The sequence below is a fragment of the Coregonus lavaretus genome (assembly GCF_964263955.1).
Source record: "Coregonus lavaretus genome assembly, chromosome: 17".
Lineage (NCBI taxonomy): Eukaryota > Metazoa > Chordata > Actinopteri > Salmoniformes > Salmonidae > Coregonus > Coregonus lavaretus.
The window spans coordinates 24,909,185-24,927,836 of NC_140004.1; the positions used below are offsets into that span (position 1 = coordinate 24,909,185).

An 18,652-nucleotide genomic window follows, 5' to 3' on the forward strand; every position below is an offset into this window, starting at 1 on the left:
GGACACTTAAATATTTCTTATAAATGCGCATGCCATGATTTGTAATTGTGTATAAATACGGTTAATGCTATCCGGAATCCTTGGGACGTCCATACACAAAACACTAACCCATTTCAACTTCAATTGTATAATGTCAGAGTTTGGACCTCTCAAGTAACTAAGATTGTAAGGACCGTATGAATACTGCTGAACCAACCATGTTACATCAATTACTGAAATGGTTTCCATGTGAGTCCATATGAGGGCGACAAACGTACATGTCAACAAAATGTTGCGCTAACTATCTACGTCAAAATATTATTTATTCTGCGTACGACACACACTGACAAGTGAGAGAAGGGTTGAAAAGTTCGGAGACTTTTCACCAGGGAAGCTAGAAAGGCTGTATATTCACCAAACAACCAGTGAAACGTTCGACACGACAGTTTTACTTTGAGCGTCCACATTCTTTGGTCTGCATTTGTCTTCGTTTTTCGACCGAAATTAAGTTAACGATGAGCTTCCTATTGTAAGTAAAGCTAGCTATGTATGTCGCGTTTTACTCGTAGCAAGCTAATGTTACCGCGCTGGCTAGCTAACATGTTAACTATAACGTTAGCTATGTTTGCATAACTTTAGATGCAAACATATTGACTAATTAGTCATGATGTAACCACAGATTATCATAATCTTTGCTGTAACTGTTGATTATCTTACGTTTAATATAGTTAGCCAAATGTGACTAACGTTACCCAGCTAGCTAGATTAGCTAACGTTAGTTAGCTAAATAACAACACGATCATGTCACGTTATAGTTATCTTACGTTAATTAGTTAAATTAGGTGTTTCACTCATCAGGGGAACTGCTCATTGACGCATTTTTAGCATGTAGCCAACTAGTGAATAAGTTAACTAGCTAGTAAACAATTATAGATAGCCTGGCTTCCTTCCTGTTTTGTTGCTGTCTGCTGATCGGAGTAAAGTGTTTAACAGGAAGACTCTGGCTAGTATGGTTTCATATCTGAGCACATCTACTCATCACTAATAGCTAAAACGTGGAACATCACAGTTTGACTCGAGCTCCCTCTCCTCCCTTGATCCAGTGGCAGTCGCTCATCTAAGACCTTCAAGCCGAAGAAGAACATCCCAGAGGGCTCCCACCAATACGAGCTGTTGAAGCATGCAGAGGCAACGCTGGGGAGTGGGAACCTGAGGCAGGCTGTCATGCTGCCAGAGGGGGAAGATCTCAATGAGTGGATTGCTGTTAACAGTGAGTAAAGGGTGATTGAAGGAGGGGAGCACAGATTGAATTGACACATGTTCTTAATGACAGCCTTTAGGTTTCACAGGCGGACGCACAGTCTAGTGGTTAAGTAACCGAAAGGTCGCTGGTTTGAATCTTTTGGTGCCCTTGAGCAAGGCACTTAACCCTAATTGTTCCTGTAAGTCGCTCTGGATAAGCGCGTCTGCTAAATGAGCGAGAGAGAGACAGGGCCAAAAATATTGGCACCCTTGCACTTTTTTCAAATAATGCACAATTTCTTCCAGAAAACTGTTGAAATTAAACAATATTTTGGTATCCACATATGTATGTCTTTGGTTTGCAGTTGAACAAAACAAAAAATCGGAATAATTGACTAATCTTACCTTAATCCACAAAGAAATCCGACAATATTATTGGCACCTTCTAGAAGTAGTTAGACATAATTAGATTTCAAGCAGGTGATTCTCCTTTACTTTGGAATTGAACTCACCTGTGGTGAGTTGCAGGTGCCTGCAATATAAAAATCCCTAATTCAATGAGTTTGAATAGAGAAAAGGACCCATTCTCCTGTTTTGTGACACAGTGTGTACCGCAAGGAGAATCGAAAGAAACCAGATAATTATCTGAGGAGATCAGTCAGACACAATATTGTAGCCAAGCATGGACAATCTCAAGGCTACAAGTCCATCTTCACAGACCTTGATGTTCCTGTTTCCACTGTACGTAATGTCATCAAGAAGTTTAAGGCCCATGCCACTGTAGCCAACCTCCCTGGACATGGCCGCAAGAGAAGTTGATGGATGATTGCAGCAAAGGAATGTTAGAATGAACGATCAACTGCCACACAGATTCAAGCTGACTTTCAGACATAGGGTACGACAGCTTCAACTCGCACCATCCGTCAACTCAATGAAAGGGGGTTATATAATAATAAATAATAATATGCCATTTAGCAGACGCTTTTATCCAAAGCGACTTACAGTCATGCGTGCATACATTTTTGTGTATGGGTGGTCCCGGGGATCGAACCCACTACCTTGGCGTTACAAGCGCGGTGCTCTACCAGCTGAGCTACAGAGGACCAGGAGACCCAGGAGGACCCCACTGCTGAAAGAGAGAGACATAAGAAAGCCCGACTGCAATTTGCCATAACACACCTGAACATGCCAAAATCCTTCTGGGAGAATTTTGGTAAAGAACACTTTCTCTGTTTACAGAAAACTAAATGAAGCCTTCGACGAAAATAAAACCTTCCCTACAGTCAAACATGGAAGAGGTTCAGTGATGTTTTGGGGTTGCTTTGCTGCCTCTGGCAATGGGTGCCTTGAACTTGTGCATGGCATCATGAAATCAGGAGAATACCAAGGCATTTTGGAGCACAATATCGGACCCAGTGTCAGAAAGCTGGGTCTCCTTCTTAGGTCATAGGTCTTCCAGCAGGACAATGACCCCCAACACACTTCAAAACGCACCCAGGAATGGTTCAAGACAAACGCTGGACTGTTCTGAAGTGGCCAGCAATGAGTCAAGATCTAAATCCCATTGAAAACTTGTGAAGAGATCTGAAACAGCAGTTGGGAGAAGGCACCATTCAAATCTGGGAGAACTGGATAAGTTTGCACAAGAGGAGTGGACCAAACTGCCAGTACAGAGGTGCAGGAAGCTTTGCTGTTTATAGGAAGCGCTTGATTGCAGTTTTTTGACCAAAGGCTGTGCTAACAAATAATAGGTCTAGGGTGTACATTTTGTCAATACCATTTCTGTTAATTTTCTGATTTTAAATTGATCTGTAATATTAACAGTGAAATAAAGAATTGTGGAGACTAAATTTCAACTTATTTTTAGGGATAATAGTGAGTTACTTGAAAAAGTGCAAGGGTGCCAATATATTTAGCCACGTGTGTATGTACAGTACCAGTCAAAAGTTTGGACACACCTACTCATTCAAGGGTTTTTCTTTATTTTTACTATTTTCTACATTGTAGAATAATAGTGAAGACATCAAAACTATGAAATAACACATATGGAATCATGTAGTAACCAAAAAAAGTGCTTAACAAATTCAAATATATTTTATATTTGAGATTCTTCAAAGTAGCCACCCTTTGCCTTGATGACAGCTTTGCACACTCTTGGCATTCTCTCAACCAGCTTCATGAGGTAGTCACCTGAAATGTGTGTTATTTCTTAATGCCTTTGAGCCAATCAGTTGTGTTGTGACAAGGTAGGGTTGGTATACAGAAGATAGCCCTATTTGGTAAAAGACCAAGTCCATATTATGGCAAGAACAGCTCAAATAAGCAAAGAGAAACAACAGTCCATCATTACTTTAAGACATGAAGGTCAGTCAATCTGGAAAATGTCAAGAACTTTGAACGTTTCTTCAAGTGCAGTCGCAAAAACCATCAAGCGCTACGATGAAACTGGCTCTCATGAGGACCGCCACAGAAAAGGAAGACCCAGAGTTACCTCTGCTGAAGAGGATACATTCATTAGAGTTAACTGCACCTCAGATTACAGCCCAAATAAAAGCTTCAAAGTTCAAGTAACAGACATATCAACTGTTCAGAGGAGACTGTGAATCAGGCCTTCATGGTCGAATTGCTGCAAAGAAACCACTACTAAAGGACACCAATAAGAACAAGAGACTTGCTTGGGCCAAGAAACATGAGCAATGAACATTGGACCGGTGGAAATCTGTCCTTTGGTCTGGAGTCCAAATGTGAGATTTTTGGTTCCAACCGCCGTGTCTTTGTGAGACGCAGAGTAGGTGAACGGATGATCTCTGCATGTGTGATTCCCACCGTGAAGCATGGAGGAGGTGGTGTGATGATGTGGGAGTGCTTTGCTGTCTCTGATTTATTTAGAATTCAAGGCACACTTAACCAGTATGGCTACCACAGCATTCTGCAGCGATAAGCCATCCCATCTGGTTTGGGTTTAGCGGGACAATCATTTGTTTTTCAACAGGACAATGACCCAACACACCTCCAGGCTGTGTACGGGCTATTTGACTAATAAGGAGAGTGATGGAGTGCTGCATCAGATGACCTTGGCTCCACAATCACCCGACCTCAACCCAATTGAGATGGTTTGGGATGAGTTTGACCGCAGAGTGAAGGAAAAGCAGCCAACAAGTGCTCAGCATATGTGGGAACTCCAAGACTGTTGGAAAAGCATTCCAGGTGAAGCTGGTTGAGAGAATGCCAAGCGTGTACAAAGCTGTCAAAGGCAAAGGGTGGCTACTTTGAAGAATCTGGTTACTACATGATTCCATATGTGTTATTTCATAGTTTCTATGTCTTCACTATAATTCTACAATGTTGAAAATAGTAAAAATATAGAAAAACCCTTGAATGAGTAGGTGTGTCCAAACTTCTGACTGGTACTGCATTTGGAAAGTATTCAGACCCCTTCACCTTTTCCACATTTTGTCAAGTTGAAGTAGTTTTTTTCTCCCCTCATCAATCTACACACACAATACCCCATAATGACAAAGCGAAAACAGGTTTTTAGACATTTTTTGTTTCTGGATGATGTCTGGAACATTAATTATCCTAAGGAATGTGCTGCAGCAAGGCATGCCTCAAATAAAACATGGAATTAATCAAATACAGTGGGGAGAACAAGTATTTGATACACTGCTGATTTTGCAGGTTTTCCTACTTACAAAGCATGTAGATGTCTGTAATTTTTATCATAGGTACACTTCAACTGTGAGAGATGGAATCTAAAACAAAAATCCAGAAAATCACATTGTATGATTTTTAAGTAATAATTTGCATTTTATTGCATGATATATGTATTTGATCACCTACCAACCAGTAATAATTCCGGCTCTCACAGACCTGTTAGTTTTTCTTTAAGAAGCCCTCCTGTTCTCCACTCGTTACCTGTATAAAAGACACCTGTCCACACACTCAATCAAACAGACTCCAACCTCTCCACAATGGCCAAGACCAGAGAGCTGTGTAAGGACATCAGGGATAAAATTGTAGACCCGCACAAGGCTGGGATGGGCTACAGGACAATAGGCACGCAGCTTGGTGAGAAGGCAACAACTGTTGGCGCAATTATTCGAAAATGGAAGAAGTTCAAGATGACGGTCAATCACCCTCGGTCTGGGGCTCCATGCAAGATATCACCTCGTGGGGCATCAATGATCATGAGGAAGGTGAGGGATCAGCCCAGAACTACACGGCAGGACCTGGTCAATGACCTGAAGAGAGCTGGGACCACAGTCTCAAAGAAAACCATTAGTAACACACTACGCCGTCATGGATTAAAATCCTGCAGCGCACGCAAGGTCCCCCTGCTCAAGCCAGCGCATGTCTAGGCCCGTCTGAAGTTTGCCAATGACCATCTGGATGATCCAGAGGAGGAATGGGAGAAGGTCATGTGGTCTGGTCAGAAAAAAATATAGCGCTTTGGTCTAAACTCCACTTGCCATGTTTGGAGGAAGAAGAAGGATGAGTACAACCCCCAAGAACACCATCCCAACCGTGAAGCATGGAGGTGGAAACATCATTCTTTGGGGATGCTTTTCTGCAAAGGGGACAGGACGACTGCACCGTATTGAGGGGAGGATGGATGGGGCCATGTATCGCAAGATCTTGGCCAACAACCTCCTTCCCTCAGTAAGAGCATTGAAGATGGGTCGTGGCTGGGTCTTCCAGCATGACAACGACCCGACACACACAGCCAGGGCAACTAAGGAGTGGCTCTGTAAGAAGCATCTCAAGGTCCTGGAGTGGCCTAGCCAGTCTCCAGACCTGAACCCAATAGAACATCTTTGGAGGGAGCTGAAAGTCCGTATTGCCCAGCGACAGCCCCGAAACCTGAAGGATCTGGAGAAGGTCTGTATGGAGGAGTGGGCCAAAATCTCTGCTGCAGTGTGTGCAAACCTGGTCAAGACCTACATGAAACGTATGATCTCTGTAATTGCAAACAAAGGTTTCTGTACCGAATATTAAGTTCTGCTTTTCTGATGTATCAAATACTTATGTCATGCAATAAAATGCAAATGTAATTACTTAAAAATCATACAATGTGATTTTCTGGATATTTGTTTTAGATTCCGTCTCTCACAGTTGAAGTGTACCTATGATAAAAATTAGACCTCTACATGCTTTGTAAGTAGGAAAACCTGCAAAATCGTCAGTGTATCAAATACTTGTTCTCCCCACTGTATATAAATACCTTATTTACATAAGTATTCAGACCCTTTGCTATAAGACTAGAAATTGAGCTCCGGTGCATCCTGTTTCCATTGATCATCCTTGAGATGTTTGTACAACTTGATTGGAGTCCACCTGTGGTAAATTTAATTGATTGGACATGATTTGGAAAGGCACACACCTGTCTATGTAAGGTCCTACAGTTGACAGTGCATGTCGGAACAAAAACCAAGCCATGAGGTCGAAGGTATTGTCCGTAGAGCTCCGAGACAGGATTGTGTCGAGGCACAGATCTGGGGAACGGTACCAAAACATTTCTGCAGCATTGAAGGTCCCCAAGAACACAGTGGCCTTGATCATTCTTAAATGGAAGAAGTTTGGAACCACCAAGACTCTTTTAGAGCTGGCCGCCCGGCCAATCCGAGCAATCGGGGGAGAAGGGCCTTGGTCAGGGAGGTGACCAAGAACCCAATGGCTACTCTGACAGAGCTCCAGAGTTCTTCTGTGGAGATGGGAGAACCTTCTAGACCGACAACCATCTCTGCAGCACTCCACCAATCAGGCCTTTAAGGTAGAGTGGCCAGACGGAACCCACTTGTCCTTAAAAGGCACATGACAGCCCACTTGGAATTTGCCAAAAGGCACCTAAAGGACTCTCAGACCATGAGAAACAAGATTCTCTGGTCTGATGAAACCATGACTGAACTCTTTGGCCTGAATGCCAAGCGTTACGTCTGGAGGAAACCTGGCACCATCCCTACGGTGAAGCATGGGGGTGGCAGCATCATGCTGTGGGGATGTTTTTCAGTGGTAGGGACTGGGAGACTAGTCAGGATCGAGGGAAAGATGAACAGGGCAAAGTACAGAAAGATCCTTAATGAAAACCTGCTCAGGACCTCAGACTGGGGCGACGGTTCACTTTCCAACAGAACAATGACCATAAGCGCACAGCCTGGGCAATGCAGGAGTGGCTTCGGGACAAGTCTCTGAATGGCCCAGCCAGAGCCCGGACTTGAACCTGATCGAACGTCCCTGGAGAGACCTGAAAATAGCTGTGCAGTGACGCTCTCCATCCAACCTGACAGAGCTTGAGAGGATCGGCAGAGAAGAATGGGAGAAACTCCCCAAATACAGGTGTGCCAAGCTTGTAGCGTCATGTCCAGGAAGACTCGAGGCTGTCATCGCTGCCAAAGGTGCTTCAACAATGCACTGAGTAAAGGGTCTGAATACTTACAGTTGAAGTCGGAAGTTTACATACACCTTAGCCAAATACATTTAAACTCAGTTTTTCACAATTCCTGACATTTAATCCTAGTAAAAATCCCCTGTCTTAGGTCCGTTAGGATCACCACTTTTAAGAATGTGAAATGTCCGAAATAATAGTAGTGATTTATTTAAGCTTTTATTTCTTTCATCAGTTTCCCAGTGGGTCAGAAGTTTACATGCGCTCAATTAGTATTTGGTAGCATTGCCTTAAAATTGTTTAACTTGGGTCAAACGTTTCGGGTAGCCTTCCACAAGCTTCCCACGATAAGTTGGGTGAATCTTGGCCCATTCCTCCTGACAGAGCTGCTGTAACTGAGTCAGGTTTGTAGGCCTCCTTGCTCACATGCCTTTTCAGTTCTGCCTACAAATGTTCTATAGAATTGAGGTCAGGGCTTTGTGATGGCCACTCCAATACCTTGACTTTGTTGTCCTTAAGCCATTTTGCCACAACTTTGGAAGTATGCTTGGGGTCATTGTCCATTTGGAAGACCCATTTGCAACCAAGCTTTAACTTCCTGACTGATGTCTTGAGATGTTGCTTCAATATATCCACATAATTTCCCTTCCTCATGATGCCATCTATTTTGTGAAGTGCACCAGTCCCTCCTGCAGCAAAGCACCCCCACAGCATGATGCTGCCACCCCCGTGCTTCACGGTTGGGATGGTGTTCTTCGGCTTGCAAGCTGCCCCCTTTTTCCTCCAAACACTACGATGGTTATTATGGTCAGTTCTATTTTTGTTTCATCAGACCAGAGGACATTTCTCCAAAAAGTACGATCTTTGTCCCCATGTGCAGTTGCAAACCGTAGTCTGGCTTTTTTATGGCAGTTTTGGAGCAGTGGCTTCTTCCTTGCTGAGCGGCCTTTCAGGTTATGTCGATATAGGACTCGTTTTACTGTGGATATACAGTGAGTGAAAAAAGTATTTGATCCCCTGCTGATTTTGTACGTTTGCCCACTGACAAAGACATGATCAGTCTATAATTTTAATAGTAGGTTTATTTGAACAGTGAGAGACAGAAGAACAACAACAACAACAACAACAACAACAAATCCAGAAAAACGCATGTCAAAAATGTTATAAATTGATTTGCATGTTAATGAGGGAAATAAGTATTTGACCCCTCTGCAAAACATGACTTAGTACTTGGTGCCAAAACCCTTGTTGGCAATCACAGAGGTCAGACGTTTCTTGTAGTTAGCCACCAGGTTTGCACACATCTCAGGAGGGATTTAGTCCCACTCCTCTTTGCAGATCTTCTCCAAGTCATTAAGGTTTCGAGCCTGACGTTTGGCAACTCGAACTTTCAGCTCCCTCCACAGATTTTCTATGGGATTAAGGTCTGGAGACTGGTTAGGCCACTCCAGGACATTAATGTGCTTCTTCTTGAGCCACTCCTTTGTTGCCTTGGCCGTGTGTTTTGGGTCATTATCATGCTGGAATACCCATCCACGACCCATTTTCAATGCCCTGGCTGAGGGAAGGAGGTTCTCACCCAATATTTGACGGTACATGGCCCCATCCATCGTCCCTTTGATGCGGTGAAGTTGTCCTGTCCCCTTAGCAGAAAAACACCCCCAAAGCATAATTTTCCACCTCCATGTTTGACGGTGGGGATGGTGTTCTTGGGGTCATAGGCATCATTCCTCCTCCTCCAAACACGGCGAGTTGAGTTGATGCCAAAGAGCTCCATTTTGGTCTCATCTGACCACAACACTTTCACCCAGTTCTCCTCTGAATCATTCAGATGTTCATTGGTAAACTTCAGACGGCCCTGTATATGTGCTTTCTTGAGCAGGGGGACCTTGCTGGCGCTGGATTTCAGTCCTTCACGGCGTAGTATGTTACTAATTGTTTTCTTGGTGACTATGGTCCCAGCTGCCTTGAGATCATTGCCAAGATCCTCCCGTGTAGTTCTGGGCTGATTCCTCACCGTTCTCATGATCATTGCAACTCCACGAGGTGAGATCTTGCATGGAGCCCCAGGCCGAGGGAGATTGACAGTTATTTTGTGTTAATTCCATTTGCGAATAATCGCACCAACTGTTGTCACCTTCTCACCAAGCTGCTTGGCGATGGTCTTGTAGCCCATTCCAGCCTTGTGTAGGTCTACAATCTTGTCCCTGACATCCTTGGAGAGCTCTTTGGTCTTTGCCATGGTGGAGAGTTTGGAATCTGATTGATTGATTGCTTCTGTGGACAGGTGTCTTTTTATACAGGTAACAAGCTGAGATTAGGGGCACTCCCTTTAAGAGTGTGCTCCTAATCTCAGCTCGTTACCTATATAAAATGCACCTGGGAGCCAGAAATCTTTCTTATTGAGAGGGGGTCAAATACTTATTTCCCTCATTAAAATGCAAATCAATTTATAACATTTTTGACATGCGTTTTTCTGGATTTTTTTGTTGTTATTCTGTCTCTCACCGTTCAAATAAACCTACCATTAAAATTATAGACTGATCATTTCTTTGTCAGTGGGCAAACTTACAAAATCAGCAGGGGATCAAATACTTTTTCCCTCACTGTAGGTACTTTTGTACCTGTTTCCTCCAGCATCTTCACAAGTTCCTTTGCTGTTGTACTGGGATTGATTTGCACTTTTCGCACTAAAGTACGTTAATCTCTAGGAGACAGAACGCCTCTCCTTCCTGAGCGGTATGACGGCTGCGTGGTCCCATGGTGTTTATACTTGCGTACTATTGTTTGTACAGATGAACGTGGTACCTTCAGGCATTTGGAAATTGCTCCCAAGGATGAACTAGACTTGTGGAGGTCTACCATTTTTTTTCAGAGGTCTTGGCTGATTTCTTTTGATTTTCCCATGATGTCAAGCAAAGAGGCACTGAGTTTGAAGGTAGTCCTTGAAATACATCCACAGGTACAATTAGCCTATCAGAAGCTTCTAAAGCCATGACATCATTTTCTGGAATTTTCCAAGCTGTTTAAAGGCACAGTCAATTTAGTGTATGTAAACTTCTGACCCACTGGAATTGTGATACAGTGAATTATAAGTGAAATAATCTGTCTGTAAACAATTGTTGGAAAAATTACTTGTGTCATGCACAAAGTAGATGTCCTAACCGACTTGCCAAAACTATAGTTTGTTAACAAGAAATTTGTGGAGTGGTTGAAAAAACGAGTTTTAATGACTCCAACCTAAGTCTATGTAAACTTCCGACTTCAACTGTATGTAAATGTTTTTTATTTTGAATACATTTGCAAAAATTTCTAAACCTGTTTTTGCTTTGTCAATATGGGGTGTTGTGTGTAGATTGGGGGGGGGGGGGGGGGGGGTATTTAATCCATTTTAGAAGAAGGGAATATTATTTTGTCTGTGTGCTCAGTATCTCAGAACACCCTTGGTTGCTGCCTATCTTTCAAATTAAGTACTTTGTCATTGGGCATTTGGTTGCCCATTCAGTTATGCTTTTGCATTAGATAATATGGGCCTTTGGTCTGCTCTCTGTTTCAGCTGTGGACTTCTTCAATCAGATCAACATGCTCTACGGCACCATTACTGAGTTCTGCACTGAGACCAGCTGCTCTGTGATGTCTGCAGGGCCTAGGTAAGATAGACAGGGAGACAGACTATTCAAATGGAAAAGGAAGATGCAAATGTGTCTGTCTTTGCTGTGGATTAATTTGACCAATTTTTGGCTTAAGAACCTTCATCAGACAGACATTCCATGCATATTCCCTCTTTCAGTTATATTATTCTCTGAAATGACCTGAAGAGTGATAAAACACTTTTTTTTTTTTTTTACTACTTTGCAGATATGAAACAGACAATCATAATATCAGTCAAAAATATAAAATTCCCAGTTTATGCTACAAAACCAACTTTGTAAGAGGGATTAAAAATAAGTTATGACTCAAAATGACAGAGTAAGGCATTGTTGGCAGAATAGATTGATGCAGTTCAATGCATCGATTCATATATTTCACCAATACATGTTGGTAGTCCAACAAATATTGATACCAGGTTGTAAATCACAGTTGGCCTGGTACATTGTTTGCTTCCTCCAGCCATTGGGGATGCACTGTTTCAGTTTCAATGACTCAATATTTTGGAGAAAAGCGGACGAATGTAACTAAGGTTGGGAATGCCAATACAATCAAACTAGCAAGGGCAATCATAACGTGGGTAATAGGCTAGCTTATGTATTTAGGTAGCTATGTATTTAGCAAGCTAAAAACACGAAGCCTAACGTTAGATTGGCAAAAGTATGTGGACACCCCTTCAAATTAGTCGATTTGGCAATTTTAGCCACACCCGTTGCTGACAGGTGTATAAAATCGAGCACACAGCAATGCAATCTCCATAGACAAACATTGGCAGTAGATACAGGTGTCCTCATACTTTTGGTCATGTAGTGTAGCTGCTGGGAGGATGATGACATTGGGCGAGTGGCCAACTTTGTCTCCCCATGTTTTTCTGTGGCTACAGCTAGAGATGGTGTCATTTGGTTAGCTAGAAAGAAATTTGAATCACTTTGCTTGCTAGCTATGCTAAACTTGAACAACTGTTATCCACAGTTCAGCATATCTCTTAGTTGTCAATCAAATGTATTTAGCATCGGTCAAATGGGCGGGCAGGCAAGTTCCCATTCAGTTGTCAAAACGTGGCTTGGGACAAGCATGCATTGGCGGGCGAGCAGGCTACTATTCCCCGTTGTTTATCAGTGCAATTTTGACAGCCAACTACAAGCTGAAAACGTTTGAGAGGGTTTATCTACTGTTCCCTCGTTAGATTTTAGATCATATCGTGCTTGCGAACAACAGTTTATATTGTTGATGTATAGACAACTGAGGGAGAGTGAGCCTACCTTTTTCATGGTGGTTTGATCAATAGGACTGTAAAGTTTCCAAATGTAAGACTCCCGTGGTATTTACATATTTGCAGAAATCCATTCAGGTGTAGTTTGTGGCTTTTGGCCAATTCCTTTTAAGATCTAAAGTCGCGCTACTGCCTGTAAACACATGATCCAGTTAAAAGTGAATGATGGCAGGCCCGTGTGGCCAATGGCTTATTTGCATATAGGCCTATTGTAGCTCTGATTGGTTATGGCGCACCGGTCTGTATTGACTCCTGTCCTGGACAAGACAGATGTTTTTATTAGGTTTTATTTAATGCAGTGTCTATTAATTGTCCAAACGCACAGCCGCTTTCCCACTCTATATTGCTATAGAGTTTTCACTAATGCCTTCCTCTACGTCATTTCCAAATATTCGATGAATCATTGAAAACTTGAAAATGACCATATTTAAGTGCTTGCTTGTCAGAAAATGTAAAAAAAATGAATATCCTTCCTGGGGGTGTATATTATAATAATACGATTTAATGTTGCTAAAACGCTGTCAGTTCCGCTTTTAAACTTGAATATGGTAGTTATTCACATGCCACTGCTATGGTCAGCCCAGGCCTGACTTCCCACACGCACACACAGAAATGCTTTATTTTGCTACCTAATTTTAAACTTTGGTTCAGTGTGTTAGTTTCACTTCATGTTTTTACAATGTCAATGCAGTACAGAACAAATCATTTCTGGAGTTTTCTCTGAGCCCATATTCACAAAGCGTCTCACAAGAGTGCTGATCTGATTTATGTAATCTTATTCATTATGATTTAAAAGGGAAAACGGATCCTAGTTCAGCAGTCCTTCTCAGAGACACTTTGTGAATTCTGATTCTTGTGTCAGCTGAAACCACTTGAAATATAAACGCAACAATTTCAAAGATATTATTGAGTTACAGTTCATATAAGGAAATCAGTCAATTGAAATAAATTCATTAGGCCCTAATCTATGGATTTCACATCACTGGGAATACAGATATGCATGTGTTGGTCACTGATACTATATATATTTTTTTTAAGGTAGGGGCATGGATCAGAAAACCAGTCAGTATCTGGTGTGACCACCATTTGCCTCATGCAGCTTCTCCTTCGCATAGAGTTGATCAGGCCGTTGGTTGTGGCCTGTGTAATGTTGTCCCACTCCTCTTCAATGGCTGTGTGAAGTTGCTGGATATTGGCTGGACCTGGAACACGCTGTCGTACACGTCGATCCAGAGCATCCCAAACATGCTCAATGGGTGACATGTCTGGTGAGGTATGCAGGCCATGGAAGAACTGGGACATTTTCAGCTTTCAGGAATTGTGTACAGATGGATCCTTGCAACATGTGGCCGTGCATTATCATGCTGAAACATGAGATGATGGCGGTGGATGAATGGCACAACAATGGGCCTCAGGATCTTGTCACGTGCATTCAAGTTGCCATCGATTTAAAATGCAATTGTGTTCGTTGTCCGTAACTTATGCCTGCCCATACCATAACCCCACCACCACCATGGGGCTATCTGTTCACAACGTTGACATTAGCAAACCGCTCGCCCATACGAGGCCATCTGCCCAGTACAGTTGAAACCGGGATTCATCCATGAAGAGGACACTTCTCCAGCGTGCCAGTGGCCATCGAAGGTGAGCATTTGCCTACTGAAGTCTTATGACACCGAACTGCAGTCAGGTCTAGACCCTGGTGAGGATGACGAGCACGCAGATGAGCTTCCCTGAGACTGTTTCTGACAGTTTGTGCAGAAATTATTGGATTGTGCAAACCCACAGTTTCATCAGTTGTCAGGTGGCTGGTCTCAGACGATCACGCAGGTGAAGAAGCCGGATGTGGAGGTCCTGGGCTGGCATGGTTACACGTGGTCTGCGGCTGTTTAGACGTACTGCCAAATTCTTGAAAACAACGTTGGAGGTGGCTTATGGTAGAGAAATGATCATTCATGTCTCTGTTAACAGCTCTGGTGGGCATTCCTGCAGTCAGCATGCCAATTGCACGCTCCCTCAACTTGAGACATCTGTGGCATTGTGTTGTCTGACAAAACTGCACATTTTAGTGGCCTTTTATTGGCCCCACACAAGGTGCACCTGTGTAATGATCATGCTGTTAAATCAGCTTCTTGATATGCCACACCTGTCAGGTGGATTATCTTGGCAAAGGAGAAATGCTCACTATCAGGGATGTAAACCAATTTGTACGCAACATTTATACGCGTTTTGTGCGTATGGACATTTGAAACATGGGACCAGCACTTTACATGTTGCATTTTATATTTCTGTTCAGTGTAGTTTTGGCACTTCCTCAGAGTTCCTTCTTCTTGCTCTATTTTCGGTCTCTAATCGGGAGGAAAATACCCGAGCCGACTTCCTGCCAACATGGCCATAATCAAGGTCACTGTAGTGTTTTACCTCTAGTCTCTTCTGCTCTTTTCCAGCTCCTGAATCTTACTCTAGTATACTCTGTACTAATCATTTATGGTAAATGTCGTCTTCTAAGAAGAACAGAAATTAAATCTGTGCACTGGTAAAATGCTGTGTCTTAATAGGACAACCTTTTATACCCCAAACTGGGTCTTGTTAGGAAGATGTCCTCTTCTAGCCATATGACTGTCCAACAAACACTGATGTTGAATTGTGCCAAAAACATTCAGAGGAAGCCAGAATTTCATGTTATTAAAACTAAATTAAAATTCTCATTCCATCTGTAGTCCCGTGTAGCTCAGTTTTGCAACGCCAGGGTTGTGGGTTCGATTCCCACAGGGGGCCAGTATGAAAAAAAAAATTATGCACTCACTAACTGTAAGTCGCTATGGATAAGAGCGTCTGCTAAATGACAAAAAAATAAATAATAATCTCGCTATTGGTCCGTCTCTACCTCCCTCAAGGTATGAATACCACTGGGCTGATGGCACCAACATCAAAAAGCCCATCAAGTGCTCTGCTCCCAAGTACATAGACTACCTGATGACCTGGGTGCAGGATCAGCTGGATGATGAGACACTCTTCCCCTCCAAGATAGGTTAGTTGAAAAATCAGTTCGTATGAATTCGAAACCTTCACAACTTTCGCCAAGACCTTCGGCTTTTTGACAATAGAACTCCCGCTCTGTCTCCCTTAGGAGTGCCCTTTCCCAAGAACTTCATGTCTGTGGCCAAGACTATTCTGAAGCGCCTGTTCAGAGTCTATGCCCACATCTACCACCAGCATTTTGACTCTGTGATGCAGCTGCAGGAGGAGGCCCACCTAAACACCTCCTTCAAACACTTCATCTTCTTTGTCCAGGTGCCAATACTAATACATTCCAAATATCAAATGTTCTCTTTATTGCTGGTTAGAAATGATTGTCATGATTCTGTCAGAGGGGTTCTTGTCATAAATCATGCTTCCATGGATGTAGTAAATAGTATTATATTCCCATTGATGCATTGTGCAATTATAATTCATGGTTAACAGGCGTACTTGTTACTATCCTGTGTAAATATAGCATAGCAGGTAAAAATGATGTTCGATCACATATAGCTTGTGTGGTATTTTACCGTGTGTGTCTGTGTAGGAGTTCAACCTCATTGATCGGCGTGAGCTGGCCCCCCTGCAGGACCTCATTGAGAAACTGGGCTCCAAGGACAGATAAACGCCTTCCTCTCTCGCTCTCGCCTTTCTGGCTTTCTGTAACTTTTTCACTTTGTGCATTTTTATTCCCCCTCTTTCTCCCTACATTCATTACCTGTATATTTTCTATTCTAGGTTTTTTTGCTCTCTCCCTCTAGTTGTCTGACATTGTTTCAGAGCTTGTTTTGTTAAAGGTCACTCTAGTCTTTAAGGTAAGATACCAGGGTGTAGTATATTAAAGGTATTTTTATAATTGGGACCTACTGACCTGTACTGTGGACCAATATGTTTTAGGAGTTGAAATGGAAACCAGCAATTCTTTCCTATAATATTTGGGTCAGTTTATAGTATATTAATACCCTAAACAGTTTTACAAGCACATTTTAAAAACTTTAACAATCACATTTTCAGTTGGGGTTTTAGTCAATGTACTTAAATACTGTTTTTTGGGATCTTGTATCTGAAACGTTTTTGTATTTTAGATTAAGGTGAACGAAGTTGCAAAAGACAGGGGATATTGATCAATAAATATTTGCAGTGACACTTTTGATATACTTGTGAATCTTCCATAGTTCATAAACAATCAGTGATCATATTTCTATGCTCGACCTGACTATTTAGGTGTTATACGGTATTTTAAGAGAACGCGATCAAAGTATCAGAGAGGAAATGAAATATAGTATAATGTGAATATTTTGATCTTACTCATTCTCATTTCACTCAAATAGCACATGTGCCTCAGTTATGTTTTTACTATGTCAAATTCCTTGGATGCCTTTGTCCTTCATGCTGGTATTTAATTGTAATATCAGTATCAAGTCAATCCTTGTTTTATTGTTTATCAAGTCAATCCTTGTTTTATTGTTTATTAAACATACCTTTACTCAAGCATGCAAAATGCAATATTAGCAATAGTGCTCGCACCAATACATGACACGGGTGAGTGTATGTGATATTTGTCATTTTTTTCATGTTTAAACATGTTTTGTGTTATTTGTCTTATCTGAGTGTGTGACATGTTAACTCACCCTTGTCATTGTGTTCAATCCAGGCACAGTGCTAAAGCAGCAGGGCTGTTTGTTGTGCCACCTTGACACATTCAATTTTGATCCCATTCCATCCAAATTCCTTGCCACAAATTGAATGTTATTTATAAAGAAAAAAGCTATTAGTATTTACCCTCTTCCTGATTTGGACTGAGTGTAAAGGTCTATGTGCTACTCCATTTGATACCTTAGACATGCTCCGGAACTTTGGCGACTACTAAGTATTTTTTTTAAACCTCCCACTTTGGGCAGGATGTGTTAATGTGTAGTTCATACATGCATAATCTATGAGCAGAATTACCTCAATTAGCCACGAAATCCCTAGTTTGAAAACGACTTTTCTGGAATCAGTGCTGTGCTATTTTCCCCCAAGTGGGCCAGCCCCCTAGCAATTTGAGTTCAACCAATGAGCTTCAGCCCTTTGCCATATGAGTGATAGCTAGCAAGAGGCACATCATGCACACACAGCAAAGTGAGAGGGAGCAATGACGTGTTGTGCATACTACGTCAAGTATGTCATTTTGGGGGACCACTTTTGGCTCGTTAGTGCTACTTTCAGAACTACTGGATAAAAAGTATAGAAAAGTACTGGAGAATCTCTAACTAATTTCAGACAATTTCGGCCAATGTAAATACGTTTTTACACAGCTTATATCTCATTTGGCCCCCTGGTTGGAAAATACATCCTTGTAAAAGTATGATCTACTAGCCAACACATGGTATTAAGCAAGTGTGAGATTGGTGTGTCTTTACAAATCTCCAGCATGTTTGTAATATTCATAATCTTTCCTAATATGTGCTTATGTTTGATCTGTCTGGATAAAGTTACCTGATATACTGCCAGTATGTGTACTTATAGGTTTTATTACATTCAACATTGATTTTGAATGTGGTGTTACATTCCCCATAGGCAATGCGATGTTGGGAATAAGACAATACACACACTGTATGTTTCTGGAATATATTAAGCGTAGTTTTTTTTTGTTGGAAAAAGATGGCTACTTTTTATTTACACATTACATTTTTTGGGTCTACCTTTTTTTCTCCCAGATATCCAATGAAAACAGTTTGTAAAGCCATAGATTTGGAGTTACATTTAATCTTATTTTTTGATATTGCTGTTAAATTAACTAACTTTGGTTAAGGAATTTTAAAAAGGGTATGACTTTTTATATATTTTGGAGGTAATTTGTGGCCAATGTGATTTATGTTACAACTGTGAGTCCAATACTCTGCTGTAAATAGGGTAATTTACAGCACATTATCTTAACAAAACTGTGCCTTTAGAAAATATTGTCTGAATTTACAGTATTCACAGCGGAATAGCTTAATAAACATTAAAATGACTTTGTGGAGATTCTGTTTGTATTGAAATGATTTGAAATGGGTATGAGAGTTGAGACATTTAATTTATAGCTCAAGTGGTCAAAAAGAAGTGTGGAACTAAGTGAAATCTTTCTT

The 18,652-nt window shown here is 41.7% G+C and overlaps 1 protein-coding gene across 1 annotated transcript; it reads left to right on the plus strand.

The window, feature by feature from the left end:
* Positions 1-312: 312 nt before the first annotated feature.
* LOC311144551 (MOB kinase activator 1A) lies at positions 313-18,546 on the plus strand. The gene is made up of 6 exons (XM_084180581.1): positions 313-508; positions 1,083-1,249; positions 11,160-11,253; positions 15,422-15,555; positions 15,655-15,818; positions 16,090-18,546. The coding sequence occupies exons 1-6, from the start codon at positions 495-497 to the stop codon at positions 16,165-16,167; spliced, it is 651 nt and encodes a 216-aa protein (XP_084036707.1). The 5' UTR covers positions 313-494; the 3' UTR covers positions 16,168-18,546.
* Positions 18,547-18,652: the final 106 nt, after the last annotated feature.

What these genes read in the sequence shown, in the direction of transcription:
- LOC311144551 (XM_084180581.1), top strand. An exon ending in TGAGTGGATTGCTGTTAACA is followed by an intron (nt 1,250 to 11,159) that starts GTGAGTAAAGGG and finishes TCTCTGTTTCAG; the next exon opens with CTGTGGACTTCTTCAATCAG. An exon ending in GTGATGTCTGCAGGGCCTAG is followed by an intron (nt 11,254 to 15,421) that starts GTAAGATAGACA and finishes ACCTCCCTCAAG; the next exon opens with GTATGAATACCACTGGGCTG.